At 33.3% G+C, this 17,163-nt stretch overlaps 1 protein-coding gene across 1 annotated transcript in view; it reads left to right on the top strand.

Moving 5' to 3' along the window:
- The window catches only part of TBC1D19 (TBC1 domain family member 19), a 55,575-nt gene that overhangs the window by 13,107 nt on the left and 25,305 nt on the right, over positions 1-17,163 (top strand). Inside the window, exons 4-11 of the mRNA XM_026071110.1 lie at positions 326-401; positions 7,462-7,536; positions 8,519-8,582; positions 9,485-9,531; positions 12,700-12,810; positions 13,786-13,858; positions 14,653-14,691; positions 16,784-16,896. Of these exons, the coding sequence (XP_025926895.1) occupies positions 326-401; positions 7,462-7,536; positions 8,519-8,582; positions 9,485-9,531; positions 12,700-12,810; positions 13,786-13,858; positions 14,653-14,691; positions 16,784-16,896 (598 nt within the window). The remainder of the gene's footprint in view (positions 1-325; positions 402-7,461; positions 7,537-8,518; positions 8,583-9,484; positions 9,532-12,699; positions 12,811-13,785; positions 13,859-14,652; positions 14,692-16,783; positions 16,897-17,163) is intronic.

The raw sequence follows: 17,163 nt of genomic DNA, 5'->3' as shown, positions 1-17,163 counted from the left end.
TTCAAAAATGCCTGGTTGGTTCATAAAATTATTTGATTTTATGTTTCAAATATTTGAAATGGCAAGGAAATATTATTTTTAATATAGGTAGAACTCTTGTAAAAATGTTATTAATAAGCTTACATATTTTTGTATCCTGTATGCCCATTGCAAAGGATGAGCAAAAAATGCTTTTAAACATAATGCTTATTTTTAGCTTTGATCATCATCCACAGTGTTTTTACTAGTGTCGTCATGAAAGAAATTATTTTTAGGTTTACAAATAAGGCATTAAGTAAGCAAAATAAAAACCTGAACATTTAAAATATACTATACTTTCTTTAAGGTTTCCTTCACCCTGTCATCCTGCAGCACCTCCTGAGCACATGAAAGAGCCATTAGCTTATATGAGGAAAGCACAGGTTGGTTGTTATCAATTTTAAAATTCTTATTAGATTTTTGGTTAGACTATTACAAATTTAGTTTGTACAGTTTTGCATTACAATTTCTAGTTTAGGAAAAAACAGATTTGTAATTTTTGTAATTGTGTGTGCATCAAGGTTAATATAAATGTGTATATTTGAAATTTTATGTATTTTTAAAAATGCTAAAGTAATTCTCCAACCATGGAAGAAAAATATTTACAGTAAGATGTAGTGGCAAGTAGGTGAATATAGCAGAATAGAGACAATGTGAAATGTGTCAAGGAGGAGAATACGTTTCTGTTGGGAAGAGGAAAAAGTGTAGGTATAGGTCATTTCACTTATGGTTGTGAAAAATTATTTTGAAGAGATACAGGCAGGCAGTTTGGCAGTGAAAGACAAAGGCTGTGCAGATAGAGGGATATTCAGGAGGAAAAGATATATTTAATACTTAAAATGTGAAAGGAAGATGAAAATCTAGAGCTAAGGAGCTTAAGGACTATTGTAGAAGAAAAAGAAATGACTATAAAGATTAAAGGAGGTTTTTTACTTTGTTGGGTTTATTGTTTTGCCGATACATGCCATTTGAAATAAATAAAATCCACATAAAAATTTGAAAAATGCTTCAAGAATATGCAGTCACCATTCTCCTCAGAATATCTGAGGTAAGGATAAAATTGCGTTTAAGTCAGTCGTGCTTAGAAATATATTTCAGTATTCTTTTACAAGTTATTCAACAAATTGTGTTACTTTTCCAATCATATTGTTGCTTATTCCAGTATGTCTTATCTTGTTGTCCTGTGCTTTAAATCTTTAGCATTTGGGGATAAAGATTGTATTAAACAATTTTTCTTCTGTGATATGCAACATAATGCCACAATTTAGTGCTCCCAAATAATCAGTCATGTCAATTTACTACTGTGAAAATAGAGGTGTATATAGATTTATGTTTGTCTAACCCAGTTTCATTGGTTATTATTTTATAAAAGTGTGTGCAATATTTATTGTATCTGATATTTTAGCTCTGTGTAGAAAAGACAGTTTTTCCAGTAGATTAGGAAGGGACAGAAAAAGCCCTGTCTTAAAAGAGTTTCAAAGTTTCATAGCCCTGTTTCACAGACTGTTATGTATCCATCTCCTCTTTCAAATCCTTTCTCAAAATACAACTCTGTAATAAAGAAATACTAGTCCTTTTCATAAGGAAGAGTTGATAATGGTGATAGCTGCAAAATAGTTAAAATCCATGGTTAGGGAATTAATATTAAATTTTCTAAAAACATGGTGTGAGCTTTTTGTTTTCAAGCCACACTTGTTGCTCCAGGTAGTGAGCACATAAGAAAACAGATGTGAACACATCAGTTTAATCGCAACTAGATTTTATTTTGCTACTATTTTTGAATAAGGAACAATAAACAGTTTTTAAAATATTTGCAAAGTCAGTATTACCGTGATTTTTTTGTTGTTGTTTAAAATATTTGCAAACAGTTGAAATGCAAATATACAGTTTGCTAATACCTTTTGGGAGTGAACTAAAAATGGAAACTCACTGGTTTATTTCTATTAGGTATCAGAAATCTAATTAATGTTTTATCAGTAGAAGACTGTTTTTGTTTTGTTTGTAAGTAGATTTTTTTTTTAACCTTGTTTGTCCTATAACATCATAACATCACAGCTGGAAAAGAATATTTTGATGATATCAACAAAATTTGTCCTGGTAAAAAAAAAATGTTTTTCTTACACAGTGCATTTAATTTTATTATGTACAGACACTATTTAAGATGCTGTTTCCATTGTTAAGGACTAGTTGACATTTTCTTTTTCCTTTTCTATCTTAATTAATTTTGCTCGTCTTCAGAATTCTGGAAAGACGGGATGTATTGTCTGTAAGCCATCTTGCTTTAATATCAGTTATTGGAATGACTTTGAATGAACCAATAATTAAAACTGTATTTTTCAAATGTAGATATTAAAATTTTCATAATTAACCCTCTTTCTCCTCAAATTGGTTTCATTTTCTGATTCTTAGGTGACAGGCTGAACTTGCATACTGTACTCTCTTCAGTAAAAGAAAAACAGCTCCCTAGGAAAGAGTGGAACATTAATGAAAATGAATAGTAGTGATGTGCATTATTTATGTAGTTGCGTTATTGTCCAGCATAGAAAAAATACTGCCATTAGTATCTACATATCCTTGAATATTAATGTAACATACAGTATATTTTCTAATTGTGTTCTGTAACTGGAGATCTTTTCTTGATTTTGGGCTGAGATAAATCGGTGGGTAGAGTGGCTTTAGTCTGTGATCTATTAGGCCTTTTCTAGGCAGAAAAATATTACGTCTTTGTTTCCTGAAAAATGTTGGCTATAATATTTAGGACATTTCTTTTAAGCATCAGATTGTTTTACATCTCTGTTTTTTTCTGAGCTATTGTACTCTTCAGTCTGGTTACAACTTTTGATGCTCAACTCTCTCTACCTTGTTAAACAGCAGAATTATTTAAAACTTTTTTAATAAAGACTGAAGTGTTAGTGCTGGGTTCTAGAATTAAAAAATGTTAACTTTGCTAATTTGCTTTATCTGCCCAGCAGACCCTGGTGTGAATTGGAACATTTCCAGAATCCATTAAACTTCAATATTGACTATTTCCATATCTATATTTTGATGAGGTGAAAATATTGCAAGCCTTTAACTGTTTCACTCTGTGACCTCACTGCAAAAGCCTTTGGAGATGTAGGAGAACTCTGCTGCAAACAGCGATGAGGAAATGGACAATGTAAAAATAAGAATCAAAAGAACTAGAGAAGAATAAGAAATTGAATCCAAAGAGATATTAAGTAGTGTTTCCACAGTCTGACAACACCTCCTGTGAACCTGTCTTTCGACTGTGTTAATATGTCATATGTAGATTTTATGAAGTTCACAACAAGCCAAACACTATAGATCTTAACAGGAACTCTTATCATGATACTCCCATAATATAAAATTTGTAAATTTGAACTCCTGTGTTTTAATACATACAGTTCCTCTTTCCTGTGTTTCAGTTTTTTGAGAGAAATGTTAATCAAGTAGTCTTAGGCAGGAGATGGGTGGATAGGAAACGATGCCCCAGTTACAGAGAATAAGAGGCAAGAAAACAGGGAAGGAGAAGCCAATTCTGTGTTGTTGGCGTAGATCTGCTTGGCTCCAGCAGCTACTTTTAACAATAGGAGTAGGAAAGGTGTAACATTAAGTTACAGAAGCTAACTAGCCATCTTCAAGCTGAGATACTCTACTGGCTCTGGAAAACCCATGTTGTCAGAGTTAATAATACTTATTTTTGTTTGATCTTCTTTAAAGTTTTATTCCATTAATTCCAAATCTGTCTCAAATGAAAAAAAAACAATAGTTTACCTGAAATTTCTATGGTGAGAAACATAACTCTGAGTAATCTTTTGCAATATGGTACACCTTCCTGAAGGTATGGCTGTTCTTAAAACTAGGTTACTGGAGTTCATTCACAAAAACTAGAATGTATTTCTTCAGGAAATCTTAAGGGTAATTCAGTGTTTTCCACATGAGTAGCATCAGCTGCTTATCTAAAAACAAAGGAAGCTGAAAGGACAAATTGTCCTCTGGTGGCCTGCAGGCTTCAGACTTCCAGGAAAATGGAAGACCATAACTGTCTGGATTTTAACTTGTTTGTCCCTTGCTCCACTACATTTTTTTCTTCCATGCTTCGATGTTCTAGACACATCTGTGAAGATCTTATTGAAGTGGAGCTTTGCTAAAGTAAATCCTCTTCTCCTAGTGCATAAATTTTCCTATTTTCCTTTTTGCTTGTTTTCAGAACTTGCATCTTGAAGAGAGTCAATATATAAACAACAGGTTTAATGAAAAAAAATTGCCTTGACATGCATTACTGTACTTGCTATTAATATTCTGGTAGAGTTTTTTTGCCCAGCTAAGACCAGATTTCCCATGTTGTACATGCTATACAGACACATGGTCAAAAAAGCCTTCTGATCTATAGATTTACGGTGATGAGCTAGAGCATACTCCAGTCCTATTTAAACTGTAAGTAAAATTGCAATTGATTTCAATAGGAGCATGGGTACTAGGAATTTTTTCTCTGGAGTATAATAGAGAAGCTCCCCTCCATATCCTAATTTCTCCCAGGAAAAATAAGTAATCCCCAAAAGACAAAAAGCAGCTAAATTACTTATTTTCTTTCTTGAAACAGACTGGTGGACTCTGAGAAAGATTAATATGGCAATACTACATATTAAATTCTAATGTTGTGACTACTGAAGATCTGCTTAAAACATCTTCCTTCAAAAGTTAATTCACCTTTGCTACTTTCTAACTCACTTTGGGAAAATATACTTGAGTTCCTGAATAGTTGATAAAGAAAAATAGTATCCTCTTTAAAAAGTATTACAATCAAAAGAAATTTGACAAAATTTATTTCATTCTTAAAGGAATTTCTTGTTCTAGTTACAGAAGTTGGAATAGGAGTTATTCAGAACTCTTTTATATCATGTATTGTATTGGTTTCTTGCAGCCTAAATTAAGTTATGTCTTTAGTTGTCAGAGAAACTCCAGCAGTGTGCAGTTCTGGTAGCCAAATGAAAAGTTCATGAGCGTCAGGACTTAGAGCAGTGGTAACTTATTTGCTATCTTTTCTATTTGAAATTTGCAGGTTTTGGTTAGAGAAGATGCGCGCAATGAAATCTGTGGCCACACACTTTGAATTCTACCTGCTGAGTAATGTTAGTTCGGTGCACTCCGAAAGAATCACGTTTTTATCCAATCTTTTAAAAGAACGAATTTTAGGATTCATTATTATGAAAGAAACTCTAACCAATCCTAGCTAGTTTATGCAGTTCTGACTTATTTCTCTTTAGTTTATTTGTTGTCCACCCAGTTTTGTTAACTGCAGTGAAAGTTTATAAATGACTGCTACAGAATAAGGTAAATCTAATTTGTAACATAGATGTTTGAAGTTGTTTGCAAATTGTATTACTGCCTTACTCTCCACTATTTTAATGAAGGTTATGACTGTAACCATACAGCAATGTATTTTCTTAGTGTTAAATTGCTTCATAAGTTAATAGAAATCATCTTAGAAAGTTTATTGTTCCCTATCGATGAAATGACTTCCTGAACTGCGCCTGTGGCTTTTACTCCAGTCCAGGATACTGAGTTGTTTCTAATCACTGCGGGTAGCTCCGCTGTCCTCTGGTGCTGCATAGAGGGGGTGCGATCTTGTCTGGGGAGGTGTAACCCCCACTTTTGGGTCTTGGATTGCTTTTATTTGGGCATCTATTACTGGGCAGGCTCTTGAAGGCTGGATTATAGCACAACTTATGGGTGACCAGAAGTTATTTATTACTATTTATTACTAAGTTGTAAGTTATTTATTATATACATGCTACACCCCCAACACCATACCCAGGTTAATCTCTGGTCTGGCAGCTGTCAGTCGCACCAAGTGTCAGCTGCCATCGCTCCATGGCATGAGTCCTCAGTCTTGCTGAGCTGCTGTCTGCCTTCTCTGTGCTTCCTTTGTCCTTTTTCTGTCATGGCATGTCAGTGGTTCTCTTTTTTCTTATTTTTTTAAATTTAATCTTGATGATTCCACTTTTGTGTGCCAACACCTCTGTGTTCTTTCTTTGTTTCACTTTCTTGTGTGGCTTAGTAGCCTTTGTGCTCTTGCACTTCCCATTTCTTCCAGCAACAAAACCACTGTCCTGAACAAGATAGGGTACTGCAAATGCTATAAATGCTTCACTCTCCAAAGAGAATAAGTAGTTTGTGTTGTGTTGTTGTGTAATACAGCATTTGGAAGGCATTTGAATACAATAATACAGTAAAATAAAAATATTATATACAGTATTATAAAAGTTATTTTAATTTGGAAAACATTTCTTACAGTCAATATTGAGTCTGTTTTGTTTATGCAAGAGAAGGTGAAGGGATGACTTGATTGTGAGAGTGAAATTACTGGTAGCAGATAACCTTTTCATTTGATGGAAAAAGTCTTAAGAGGATCTTGTAAATGGAAGCTAAAATGAGGCAATTATAGACAAGATGTAATTTTTTTTTTAACAGAACATTTGAACATTTGGCCTTCCCTTCATTTGCTTGCAGTCTCCTTCAGACAGAACTTTAAGCTTTAAGAACATGTGTTTAGACAGTAGCTAACTATTGCAGAATTTGTGGCTAGAGCAAATCACAAGTAATCAATAGAACAGAGCTAAATGAAATTAACTGGAGTCTTTGCATTCATTTGATTGGGGCTTGACTCATCATCCAGAGAAAATTAAATCAAATATAAACCTCATCAGTGTTGCTGTAATCGTAGGAGCAAAATTCTTAGTCAATTGAGTAATACCAGTTTGCGTTAACTTCAGAGGAATTATCTATAGATCAGGCACCGTATGGAATATCTGAAGCCTAATGCAATAGTCTCAAGAATCTAGTTGTTCTTTAAGCCATTCACTTGCTATTGAGGTATTTCCTACTTCTATTTTTCTCTTTGATGAGGGAACTATCTTCTGAATGCTATTTTAGAAGAACTAGTTTTGAACATTATATAATACCAAATTCCTGACTCTCTAAAATTTTGAGAATCAGTACCATCTAGAATATCTTTTGAGCAGAAAGACTTACTTGCATTCTGCTGAGGTTACAAAATGGAGGAGATACTCTCTATACGCAGTTCATTGCCTGTCTTGTAATTGTTTGTTACTCCTGAAAAATTTTCTGGATGTTGATATGTAAGGGAGCTTGAGCATTAGACAGTAATTGTGTAAAAGTTGCTTTTTGGAGATCTGGAATGTGAACAACTCATTTTTCTGGTTCTTGACTGTGGTGTGGATAAATATTACATTTTATGATTAAATACATTTAAACAACCATGTAAGCATTTCCTTAATCTTTTTGCTGATGTCAGTCATTGACATTGTTATCCTTTCTTACATATGACTTTAAAAAGCTGCTTATTTTCTAGGACATGGTATATTGGGGGAAAAAGAAATTCTAGGTAATTTTACTTTTTTTTTTTTTAATATATTTCAGGGAAGTTGGGAGAAGCGAATTCTAAAAAGTCTAAATAGCATGTGCACAGAACTCAGTATCCCGTTAGCWCAGAAGGTAATGTATTATTAGCTTTCTGTTGCCGAAATGACATTTTTGGAAATTGAGCCTGGTCTTGCACACTTGTAATGTATGTTCATTTTACATGTGGTTATCAAGAGCTGCAAGACTGTTATCCAAATTATTTTAGTACAGAATAATTTTCAGGGATAGTGGCAGTGTATGCATCTGTTGAACTCAGGTGAAGATGAAGTGTGTAGGTTGATCTTCCTCTGCTCTTGCAGTAATTGTCCTCTCTAGGGAGCAGCAGGTTGGAGAGCTACTTGCTATCTTCGTTACTTGCTACGTTCATTGCTTTTACTAGAGCATTTTTTTGTGCAGGTTGAACTATGTAACTTCTAGCTGCATAGCCTGTACATACTATAGATATACTTTGTTTGCTGGAGAAGGCTACAGCTGAACTGGCACTTTAGGAGAGAGAGATATTGGTACATCATTACTGATGTTTTGGCATTCATTCCACATTGTTTTCTTTATTCATTTAGAGAGCGTTTAATTATAAAGATCCCAGAATTGCAGAATAATGTTAGAATATTTTGTTCTTTATCCTTCTGTTGTATGTCTGTGATAGGCAGCGTTATAGGTAGCATGGTTTATTATATGAGATAAAGGATACATTTGTGTTTGCCTTTCATGACTTTGCCACGGAGGTGAATTTGATGACAAAATCCCACAGCTCTAGGGAATGAGCAGTAAAAGCTCAGTAATATGAAACTACCTAGTAAATAGCCTAAAATTTTATTAGTAAACACGTAAAACTATTTAATGGCATGCTTTTATCCTTGAACTATATCTCTTACTTGGACTTTCTGTAGTAGAGAGAATATATCTTCAGGCCAGGTATAATTTGTAAGCAAAATAACTTTGCATTGCTAGTGCAATCTCTTTTAAAAAGGCTTGTATTCATTTACATATTTGAAACAGGCATGTTTTTACTTGTTCARTTAAAATAGAAGAGTTGCTTTCTTGTGCCTTTCAGAGGCCCATAAGTGAACAGAAAGAACTGCTTAATAAATGGAATGAAATGGGAACTGATGAGCCAGGTAAGGTTAACTAAACTTATGTGCATTATTTTATACACAAAAAACCAACATATACATCTTATGTATCAGTCAAAGATTAACATAATCACTTTAAGAAAAACTGATTTCATTTTTTTTTTTCTGATTTGTAATGCTTCATTGTGCATAAGTAAATATCATTCATTCATTGTTAGTTTTTATTGAAGTTATTGTTCTAACTGATTCTTCACTGGGAGGTTATGGTATGATACTCATCATTCCAGTGCTTCAGTGATTTATACAGCTGGTACGCAGCTCCTATTTTTATGAAATCAGACTAATTGAAAGAAAATGTTCAGAACTACAGATAGTTAAGCTCAGCCATTTTGTTAAAAAAAGTAAAAATAACACACAGAATAATCATATTATCCTTTGAGAGAGCAGACTAACCACAGTTGGTTAATATCCAAGTTCTTCAAGAAAAATGATTTTGCAAAGGTAATAATTTGTATTCCATTCAGTACCACCTAAGAGATAGCAAATACTTTTCATGGATTGTCTATGACTATTCCCCATTTTTATTTGACTGTAGTATGTTTAATTCAACAAACAATATACCCTGTTAAAAAACAGTCTTTTGAATATCATGTCACTCCCATGTCTAAGAACGGTTCAATCTAAAGACTTATGTGGCATAAGTAAAAAGCTTCCTGTGACTACTGTTTGGTTAAATACATATGTTTTAGGAAACTGAGGCACTGACTAACAGTAGCATAGCCCTGGAGAATGTGTGCTGGTTGTATCCATGATATCCGCAATGATGCTATTTTAGTCTTTGCAGTAATGTATTATTGAGATTGCTAAATGGTCTCACAGATACAGTAAAATTGCATGTTTTTTCATCTGTTTTAGTTTTAACTTAGCCAGTTGAAATCTTATTTCAGATCTAAGTCTCTTCCGGCCTGTTTATGCACCTAAAGATTTTCTGGAGGTAAGTATTCATGAAACAATGACCCAGCCATTGACTTGATCCATTATAGTCATTTATGTGAAGTGGAAACAGTAATTGCTAAGTCTTAGGCAGATTGGTTAGCAGTACAAATTACTTTTAGTCTAAAAAAGCCAGACTGATATGACAGAGATCCTTGCACATGGAATGATATCATAGAAAGCTGATACAAAGGATTTTCAGTATCTTCGATTTTTCTTTTTTAAGTGATTGTCCATATGCACATTTACACTGTGACAAAGTTGTTAGCACTGCTAGAGCTCTAAAACAACCCGTGAGGCCTACACCTGCAATTCTCTTGCACTTGCTATGTTACAAGTTACAAATAAAGGAAAGTTCCATCCCTCGTTCATGTGGCATCCTCAGCTTAGTCTCGGTCTTTCCTCTTTTTAAGAGCTCCCTGCCTGACTGGACTATTGGTTATGATTGATATCTTTCATGAGAGTGGCTCTAAAGTCAAATGAACAGTTGTTTGGCAACATATTCTGTAGATAGGACTAAAAAAGTGAAAAAAGGCTAAAAATACTTGGCACCTGTATGTATGCCCACTCTGTGAATCTGCTTATGGACAATGCATCTATAAGAATCCTAAAGCAGTTAACCAAATCTAATGATATGCTAAGATGACTTTTTAATTGCATGTGTACTTTACCTTATGTAGAATAAATAAAGACATTCTTATACTTTTTAACTGCTGCAATTCTTTTTGAGCAAAAATAGAAAAACAATGGTAGAAAAATAGCCTCTCAAAAAAAAGACAAGCTATGTTATGTTAGCAGGTTACAGTGCAGTGGAAGTAGATTTGTGGATTGAAACTGTTGGTGATGATGACCCTGCATTCACACTGTAGACATTTAGTGGGTTTTACTTTACATTAGGTCTAGTCTGGTCCCTTGGGCTAGGTACCTGTTAATGATCCAAGTGCATCAAGTGCACTCTGGGGTGCATCTTCCAGTTAGTTCAAGCCAAGAGGAATCTTGTTTGAGACAGCTATGTGCTGTTAACTGAAGCGTGGTAACTGGAAAAGATCCAGAGGTGCTCTTTAAAGGCGCACTCCTATTCTAAGCTAAATTGCCAGTATAGACACATCCATAGCAGGAGGTCATATATTTATTCAATAATGAGATAAATAAGACAATTACAGATGGCCAAATGAAAGGGAATCTGCTGCGTTTTTACTTTTTACCTCAAAATCTATACTGTTGTAACAGATTAATACATGTCTATCATGTGTATGATGGTGTTTTAGGCAGGTTTTTTTGTCTTTTGTAGCAAGTGAAATTTAGCATGGTTCCCCTTATGACCCCCTGTTTTGTTCACAAAACAAAATGCTATTGACTCTTTTTTTCAACTGCAGTTTTAAATTGTACATGTGATAAACTTCTCCTTCTCTAATGAATGTTCAGTTTGGAGCTAACTTTTTTTTACTGAAAGCAATTCTCTAACTTAGTTCATAATTCATTTTAAATTGCAATATATTAAGCTGATAAATTGCAATATGTAAAGCTGATATATTGGTACTCAACAATAGATTTGTTTACAATAGAAATTAGAGATTGTGCTAAATCAAATATGAAACAAGAGTGTGGAATTTGGAGATTTTTGTCTGTGATCAAAACCATTGAAAAATGAAGTTACATGATTACTGAATCTTTAAAGTCAGAAATGACAGTATTACTTGTCATTTTGCATGGTTTAAGCAGAGAATGTCTTAAAATAGAAGTTGCTTTACCAGTTATGCCTAGAATTTGTTGGACAATAAACATTATTGATTACAGTAAATTTAACGATGACACAGGAGGAGGTTTTGGATTAAAATGAAATTGAAAATATAATTAAAAAAAATCAGTATATGTATACCTTGTTAGTTATACAGGAAGCAGATCTGTCTAGAATGTGATGACAGTGTAGAATTATAGAGCTAAGATGGTCTGCTAATCTACAAAATAAAATTTAGAAGTCTAATAGTGAATCATCAATCATAATTAATGTATTTTAGTATTTAGATGTGATCCACTACAAGTTTAATGGAATGTCTTTTGTAGTGGTAGAGGAGATTTACTGTATTTCTGACTTCTCTTAAGGATAAATCATTTCATGGTTATGAATTGTGAATGCATTTCTGAATTCAGCAGTAAACTGTCTATCCATTTAACTACATTTCCAAAGATTTACTCCTGTTTAGTTATAATAATATCTGAAAATTTTAATTTATTCTGTTTTCCATCATTATACTAACAGCCAAGYTGTATATTTAATCTTGTGTCCGTAAACAGATTCATCTTCATTTTAGCCTTATCCAGTGACCCTCAAAGTTGCATTCTTTTTATACTCTTTTATTTTCCAGGGTTCTCAATTTCTTACATTAATCTTTTAATTTACAAGTCTGACAGTGATTTTATATGGTATTAGAATATTTACAAGACTGAGAACTGTAGAGATAGGATGTTGTAAAAGAATCTCATAAGGTCTGGAAACTAATATTAGAAAGAATTCTTGTCAGCTCAACGTTATAATGTCAAAACCTATAGCTGTGGAATAACAGTATGTAAGAGACAGTAAATTCCTTTATATATCTCAGTTATGTATCTTGAAGTTATGGTTCCTTGTCTCTTAAATTTTATTCTTAGTTTTTGGTTTTCAATTTGTTATTGTTTTTTCCTTAAATGAAAGAAGAYATTCTGGGGCATTGTTATTTGGTAAGAATTGATTTAATAGCAAATTATGTAGCAGTTTGACTTAATGCTACATAGGCTTGCCAGTGTAAGCACATGGATAAAAATTCTTTTAGGAAAAAAAGTGATGCTGAAGAATATGCTCAAATTTGTAGACATCAGAAATGTACTCTTAGTTTTAGTGAAGACATTTCAGTGTAGGCAGCACTTAATCCCTTATATCAAAAATGATTTATTCTTTTAAATTTTGTAATTTGGGCTACTTTTCAAAGTAGAATATGTTGGCTTCCTGAAAATCTAGCTCCTTTGCTTTGAAAATGTTGACATAAAATTTGATAATTCGGACCTGTATATGGTGGTTACAGGAAATGGTTTTATGCCTAACACAGAGTTTGCAATACTGATGATGTTAAGAACAGTTCCAAATTTAAATTTCTGAATATGTGCAAAGAATGACAGAGCTACCATTTTTAAGGTACTGATGAATCTTCGAAACCCAAATTATGAAAATGGAGAACAGCCAAGTTTCAGGAATCATCTGGGGCTAATTCAGGTTCCTCTAAAAGTTAAAGATATTCCAGAATTGGTAAGTAATTTTTTCTTACAAGAGTTATCTGTAAGAATTGTTTTGCCTGCCTAATCAATAAGGTACTAAACATAGTAGTTTAGTAGAGAATATTAATATGGAGCTAAGTTTCTCCTTTTAAAAATCAAAATCAATATGAACATATAGTGGGTCAGTAGTTAAAATACAGAGCAAAGAAAAGACTTTTGAAAAGATATTTTTAATGAAAAATAAAATATAAACAGTAAATTATCTGCCAAGAGGTAATATTTTGTTTTATGCCACACAGTTTACTGTCAGTTTGTGCCAAAAATATACTGCTGCACATTTTCTTCACTTATGTTTTTTTTCTGTGAAATAACTGTAAATATGTAATTTTTCTCTGTAAAATACTGATTTCTATATATAATATCTCTTTTTAGTCTTACAGAGCTCTTAGTTTCAGTTATAGCTTGTGTTAATTAATTCTACTGTTTTGTTAATACATTACACAAAATCAATAAGCTGACAATCAGTTAATTTCTTTTTTTTTTTTTCTTCCTTAAAGTCAGTTTAAATCCCTTCATTGTTAGGCTGTAAATGAAAGGAAATGCTTGGATACCAGTATTATCATTGGAGAATAGGAGAGCTATTCTTAAAGTTCCACTGAGAAGGTTCTTGAGGATTTTATGCTAGTAGAACAGCTTGCGTTTGGGTTGGAAAACAGCAGAGAATTAGAGAGCTGTAACCTGGTCTTTCATTTATCAGTTTTTTTCAACCAGGTGTAGCTCRTACTTGACTTGACAATTGAGGCCAATAACTGAAACTAGAATATGGATTGGTGTAAGATTCTTCTTCTCTTTCTAAAAACCTGAGCTCATATTTCCCATATATACAATTAAAATAACTATGTTTGCTTTAAAAAATATTTACATTAACTTTCAGAAGAAATCTGTAGTGTTTTAAAGAATTTTTAAAAAATTGTTAATTACTTTTTATGGTTTTGTTTCTTTTCAGAAAGAAGACTTCAGTGAGCTAGGCTTAAATATAGGACAGCTGGGTATTGATGATTCAGCGCAAGTGCCTCCTGGTTAGCTAATGCTGTGCTTCAGTCATTTAAACAGAACACTAATGAGTAGAATACTGTGCATTTATCAAGTAATTTGTGCATTTTTTCCATAACAAACCATAAATACTTGTTCTGTAGTTGCAACTATAGTGATTGTCTTGATAAAATATAGCCAATACTAGCTAATGTTGCAAATGTGAAGGGTTGGATTTGAAGAAGATTAAAAATCATCAAGTTAAGTTGAAAATATGTTTATTTCAGATGTTTATATACTTCAGGATCAAATCTAGAGGACAAAATTGACTGTCTCCACAAATACAGAAAATATCAATAAATGTTAAATCAACAGTGTGATGCCACTGTCACAGATGGGCATATATCCAACAACTTTTTAATTATTATCTTTAAGAAAAGATTACAGAAAATATGCATATGCTAATATTCAGTATCTTATATAATGCATAATTGCTGTTGTCTTTTCTTGTATGCAACCATTATTCTTGTAGAAACAGGTCTTATAGAGTATAAAAATGAATAACGCTATAGTATCACCTGATTCTTTTTTTAATGGAAAGTGACCTGATTTGAAAATCTTGGTTCTTGCAGTATATTGCTACTTTTACACTTGTGTTCTTCAGATGAGAAGAAATTCTTTAGTATTATTTCTTCTTATTTCTTGAAAAAGAACATTGATGTAGGTTAACTTTTAATAACATTAGCAGTAAAAATGGGCTGAGCATTGTGACATGCAGTGAAAATACAAAATATCTCTTTTCTTATTTAATTTTTGCGTTTAATTTCTATTTATTTTCTAGAATTCTTTGAAAATGAGCATGTACGTGTTGGACAAAAAGGTATGGATCTGTTTTCATCTGTAATAAACCGAGAAATTAGGAATACCTTTAGTAATTTTATATCTCAATTAAATATAGCTTTAGTATTTCAATAATTTAGACAGACTAACACAAAGCATAGTGGATAATACCGTTTTAATTTAGACAAAGACAGAAAAGCAAGCATTTGCCATCTACCAGTAGGTACCAGATAAATAGAATCACAGATGATTCACTAAAAACTAAATAGGAAGCATAGACACACAACTTTTTGATGACAACTTAACCTATGCCATTACTGAATTTCATTTTAAAATCAAAAGACTCTGTACTCCCTTCTCTGCACACACAATTCTCATTAGTGTAATGCGTTTTACACCTGTGCATCAGAACAGATTCTTTTTGATGGTTGTGTGCAAGTGCAGAGCTTGATAAATGTTGCAGTAATTAGCCACCATGGAAAATTCACTCTTTTGTCTCTCTATGCAGCCTTTTCTAAACAAATTCCTGTTTTTCCTATAGGTTGAGAAATTATCCGTGAAAGGAAAAAGAAATAATCATTCATTAGCCCAAATTTGCTCCTAGGGGAAACATACAAAGTCTGTTTGAAAGCCATCAATATTTGCTCCTTACTGTCTCTTGTGATTCCTGCTAAACATCATCACCATCAAGAAAGAGCTGAATAGCTTCCCCAAAGTTCTCCATCCCTTTGTGCTGTTGTGCTAACCGGGCAGTGACCTTTCTTTCTTATTTTTGTTTCTGTGGTCCTTCTTCCATCCCTCATCTTCTGTTTCCTGATCCAGGTATGAGGGTACAGTTGATCACATAACATCAATGACAACACTTTTACTAGATTAGAATAGCTAAAGATGCCTGCCTTGTAACTTTATAGATTCAAGTAAGGAATGAAATAATCTGTTTTAAGATATGCACATTATTGAATTCAAGATGAGGCTGTTATAACAGAGAAACCTAAAACTTCCCAGCAATGACCCATCTAGGCAAACCCAGCAACAGTAGAGCATTAGATTTATGTCTGTCTGTCTGAAGGAAAAGCAAAACTTGAGGAAAAAGAAAATCTTTAACCTCCAGAGTATGTACACCAAGAATGGGAAAACATGACAGTATACTCCAAAATGGAAAATTCTTGCCCATGGTGATCAGTGAAGATATTCAGATAGTTAATGTAAAAATGGGAGGGGGGGGCACAAAAATCAAAATAAGTGACGATCTCCTATTTAAAATGACAGACCACTCTGGAAAAAAATATACACATTATATAGGTAGTACCAGTAGAAGCTATGTTCAGGTAGACATAGTTATAAAACAAAGGAGTGTTTTGTGGCTGTACAGCTGCTTGCTCCACTTGCTGCCCATCTATAAAAGATACATACTAAGTGTTTTTATGATAGAAGGTAGTACAGCCTTGCTTGTTAGCATCAATTGCCTTATTTCCCAGGGAGCTACTTCAAAATTACATTGTGGAAACCAGACCTTTTTAGATATTTTCCCATTAGCTAATGCTTACAGCAGGGTAAAACAGATTGTTTGCCCTGTTCCTGAACTGTCACCTTACAGGTATATAGGGCTAAACTTCACTCCAAGTATCCATCAAATAGTTAAACTACTAATCTTTCTCTCTTGCTTTCTTGATGCCTGCACGTATATGTTTTATTTGTTAAATAAATGTTTGAATTCTCTCAGTATAACAAACACTGCCTAAAATAAATCTTGCCAAACCATTGTTTGCACATAAAACTGGAATAAATTAATATGGGTTTGGAAAAACAGAATAAAAGGAATGCATCAAATTCCAGTGAAATAGGTTATTTGTTAATAATATGGTCTTTTGTTCCTCTAATATTTTTACACTATTCTAGTAGATAAATATCCATTTGAAATAAATGGAAATGTTGGCTGCAGAACTTTTTTTTCTGGTATAGAACAGAGTAGAGGTACTTTTGGTACAAATTTGGCATAGGCTATGCAGGGTATCTCAATTTTCAGAACTTTTTAAAAAGAATATAAAGTTAAGAATTTAATAACTTGATAATTTGATGACCTTTGGTAATATTAAATGGCATCAGTTCATTACCTGCTTTGTTTCTTACAGTTTTAGCAGAGCAAGACAGTGCTGCGGCTCAACAGTATGTTCGTCAGGGATGTCCGACAGCTCTCAGAGCTGATCTGTGGGCCCTCATTCTGAACATTTCTAATCAGCCAGAGGTAAGGAGCAAGGTGAGATTAAAATATAAAGGCTAAGTGAAAGCACAAAGATACGAACACATGTTTTCTAGTGATCTTTTTCCAAAACAGAAACACTCTACTGAGTTGTCACAGAAACTGATATACATTTTGCAAGAATCACAGAATCACAGAATCACAGAATCACAGAATCACAGAATCACTGAGGTTGGAAGGGACCTCTGGAGATCATCTAGTCCAACCCCCCTGCTCAAGCAGGGTCACCTAGAGCACATTGCACAGGATTGC

Source organism: Apteryx rowi, unplaced genomic scaffold, assembly GCF_003343035.1.
Source record: "Apteryx rowi isolate R43461 unplaced genomic scaffold, aptRow1 scaffold_321, whole genome shotgun sequence".
NCBI lineage: Eukaryota > Metazoa > Chordata > Aves > Apterygiformes > Apterygidae > Apteryx > Apteryx rowi.
Note: the sequence above shows the minus strand (reverse complement) of the source record. Positions and strands in the feature narration are given on the sequence as shown.